The 3,644-nt window shown below is 48.1% G+C and overlaps 1 protein-coding gene across 1 annotated transcript in view; it reads left to right on the plus strand.

Annotated features, from left to right (window-relative positions):
• Positions 1 to 3,644, plus strand: part of WRNIP1 (Werner helicase interacting protein 1) — a 26,102-nt gene that overhangs the window by 11,591 nt on the left and 10,867 nt on the right. The window contains exon 5 of the mRNA XM_011984605.1: positions 417 to 646. Coding sequence (XP_011839995.1) covers positions 417 to 646 — 230 coding nt within the window. The remainder of the gene's footprint in view (positions 1 to 416; positions 647 to 3,644) is intronic.

The following is a 3,644-nucleotide window of genomic DNA, read 5'->3' on the forward strand; positions in this document are numbered from 1 at the left end:
GCCCGTCTCGGCCTCCCAAAGTGCTGGGATTACAGGCTTGAGCCACCGCGCCCGGCCGGTGCTAGCATTTCTAATAAAGTTTTCGCTGTTCTGTAGGGTAGAGCCAGAGAGACCACCTGTCAACAGTGACTTTCCAGGCCAGTCAGTGTCTGTTTCACACAAACCTAGATGTGTGAATCTATGCAGTGAGATACCCTCGACACTCATAAGATACAGGGCAGCAACCTGGTGACTTAGGAGACCCAGCCAGTTCGTAGTCTTGGTGATGCTTAAGCACGCTGACAAAGGTGAGAATAAGAGGCAAATACCTTGAACTCTTCAGCGTCCTTGCCGAAAAGTATGAGTTTCTAAGACATGTGCAGAATAAGAAGTATGCAGCCTGAGTGGGACAGTAACTAACCCTGGTTGTGTTTCAGGCCGGCCATGTTCATAGAGGATAAGGCAGTAGACACCCTGGCTTACCTCAGTGACGGTGACGCCCGAGCTGGGTTGAACGGACTGCAGCTGGCGGTGCTGGCTAGGTTAAGCTCTAGGAAGATGTTCTGTAAGAAGAGTGGGCAATCCTATTCTCCCAGTAGAGTTCTGATCACAGAGAATGACGTGAAGGAGGGCCTACAGCGATCCCACATTTTATACGACCGGGCAGGTAAGTAATCGACCTGTGGAAAGAGTGAGACTGTATGGAAAGAAGTGGGTGCACACATTCCCATTTCCGGAAGCCTGACTTTCAGCTGGGTCCAAAGCATTCCAGTGATTCTCAGGTGGATCTCCATGTTGGTATTAAGCCTTCCACACAGGGCTGACCTTTCCAAAGAGAGGCGTGAAGCAGAGGTTGCCCTGTTGAGAATCTAGAGGAGTTTTGGGGTTGGAAATGGCAGGCTGCACATTCACCTTAGAAGGTAGTTGGCTATTCCCCGCCTTGTAGAATACAGTCACTTTTGAAAGCCTGTGCCTTCACTTGACAGTGAATATGTTTTGTGATCATTTACAGTGGCAGTAAATAAAAAGAGGGCTTTTGCCCTAATGACTTACTAGTTTGAATTGAGAATTAAAATGCTTTATTTCTAGAGTCGATACTAAAAAATAAATTGTCTTGGATCTTGAAGTTTTTATTTTATGTAGTAGTTTTTTCAAAAATTTAATTTTGCTGTGTGCACTTAATCTGTTTGTGTAGAACTGCATTTACAGATAGCAGATTTGATACCAGCTCTTATTAAATCTGTGACCTGCCAATATTAAATGTCATTAGCACAGCACGTTTGCATCTTTTTATAAAAGAAGTGGGAGGTGAAGATAACATACTGTAGATGAGCAAACTGCTGCTGCTTGAGCATTTGTGGGACTTTGGATGGAGTCATATTGCAGTAGCTGTGGAATATAATTTCCACATTTTTAAAAGCTCTGCCAGAAAAGGAAGCTGATAACTGAATGTTCCAGATCTCACGTAGGCTGTGCCACGTGACAGTGGAGAGTCCTTACTGGTTAGAGAAGGGGTGGAGGGGCTTAAGAATGACTTTGGTTCCAGGCACTGCCTCTTTGTGGGTGAGCACACCCACTGCATGACCTTGGGGGGCTGACCAAAGCTTTCTGGCTTTAGCGTGCCTCAGCTGATGGCAGCTCGGGGCTGTTCATTAGTGCTGAGGACACACTGGCAAGTTGAACAGACAATCCTGTCTACATTGTGGCGTGAGTGTGCCCGCAGCGGGGCCTTCTCACGTGGCTGGCTCTCCCCTGTGCTCTGGAGCACGATGGGAATGCTTGCAAAGTCTGGAAAGCAACGCGTTCTAGGTGTAGAGCCCTGCTTAACTTTTGGCCAAACAGAAAACTTGTAGATATGAACCAGATAAAAGATTTTAAGACATTAAAAAATCTCACCGTGCCAGGATCTCTATGGTTTCTCAGGGGCAGCAGCAGCGGTCTCTCTCCCTCATTGTAGGTGTCCCAAAGGGTTTGCCTTGTTTTGATTGGAACGACTAGGACTGCTCTTTGACATTTTATCAGACTGTCAGTTGAGATCTGTATAACATGGCCTTCACTAACACTCAGCCATCGAGTATTTTATAGGTGTATTCATTTTTGACATTCTCAAAATAACTTTATGGAGATAGCTATTAATACTACCCCCATTGTAAGATAACAAAACTTGCCTGCGTTCACAAAGCAAGCAGTGAAACTGACCCTTAAATCCAGGTCTGACTGGTTCCCAAGACTGTCCTTCCCCCCATCCGCGTTTGCCTCCCACCAGCCTTGCCGTGCTGTTACTGATCTCACCCATTACCTCATGCTCCTGAGAGGGGTCACCCCTCCAGGCATGTACACACAAGGCGGATCTTGGAGGGGTTCAGTCCTAGGAATCCCACTTCTGGAGCCCCACATTGCAGAACGCTGCACAGTGGGGATCACCTTGTCTATAGCTCGGAGCTGGGGGGCGGTGAAGGCTGCCTAGTGCCACAGCCTTAAGAACCCCACATCCTACACATCTTCCTAGTATGAGCGTGCTCACACACCCCACCCCAGTGCAACATGTCTGCCCCACAGTGGATCCGCAGACGTGTAAATATCATTCGCATCCTGGAGAAAGCTGCTTTTACAGGCTTTGCTCTATAAATAGGGATGGTGGAAGCATTGCCCTGGAAACCTGTTAGCTTATACTCTTGGGCCTTTTTATAACTTGAGTGAGACAAAGACCCACCCCCGGAGTTGTTATTATTTTTTTATATGTCACCTAGTACATAGTTACCCACTAGTAGGATCCAGTGATGTTTCTGCATCAGAGTGAAGGAATTTCTAAATGAGAGCAAACTCTTTGCCATGCATTGACGTCGGGGTTCTATATAAATTGGTAAAGTTCAGGTTATAAAGCAGTGTGTAATCAAAGCAAACATGGAAGGTGGCATAGAATAATACTAGTATCTTTCACTGTTGCAAAAGAATCTTTCTACAGTGCCTGCTCTGTGCCAGGCATGTGTTATTTAATACAGCCCTGTGAGGTAAGTGATCTCGTTGTTCCCATTTTACAGATGAGAAACCTGAGGCACAGTGAGGATCAGGAACTTGCCCGTGGCCCATGAGCTTGGGGGTCCAGCCCAGGCTGCCAGGTCCCAGAGGCTGTGCTCTTGTCCGTTACACTGGTGGTACTGGTACTGCCCCTGACATTGACAACATGGGAAAAGAGGACTCACCTGTGTAGGGGGAGTTTAAATTTGACATAAAGTGGCCTGGGTTGTTTCTTCCGGCCCCTGTGCCCGTGAGCTTAGCCAGGCCTGTTATCTGCTACCCTCTTCCCCGCCTTCCTCCACCCTGCGAAGGAGCAGAGCGTAGCCAGAGTGCCTGGGCCAGCAGGATGAGGGAGTGGGCCAGAAGCATGCAGATTTCATCCAGGACACCCTCTCTGCCAGTGTCCATAGCACTCTGACTGCACCAGGAGTCCTGTACAGGAGACACTCAGTTCATCCTCAGAAATCCAGTAGCTGGACTGACCCGTCCATCTGCCCTGGTTCTCAGAAACCAGAATCACTCGGGCTGAACTGTAGGTCCTGCAGGTCTTTCCCCTGTGGGCGGCCAGCATCTTCTGCTTGCTCTCTTCTCCACCTGAAGACCAGCTGTCATCTTACCAGCGAGCTCAGCTGCCAGGATTTGACTGG

This window comes from Mandrillus leucophaeus, unplaced genomic scaffold (assembly GCF_000951045.1).
Source record: "Mandrillus leucophaeus isolate KB7577 unplaced genomic scaffold, Mleu.le_1.0 Scaffold27, whole genome shotgun sequence".
NCBI classification, from domain to species: Eukaryota; Metazoa; Chordata; class Mammalia; order Primates; family Cercopithecidae; genus Mandrillus; species Mandrillus leucophaeus.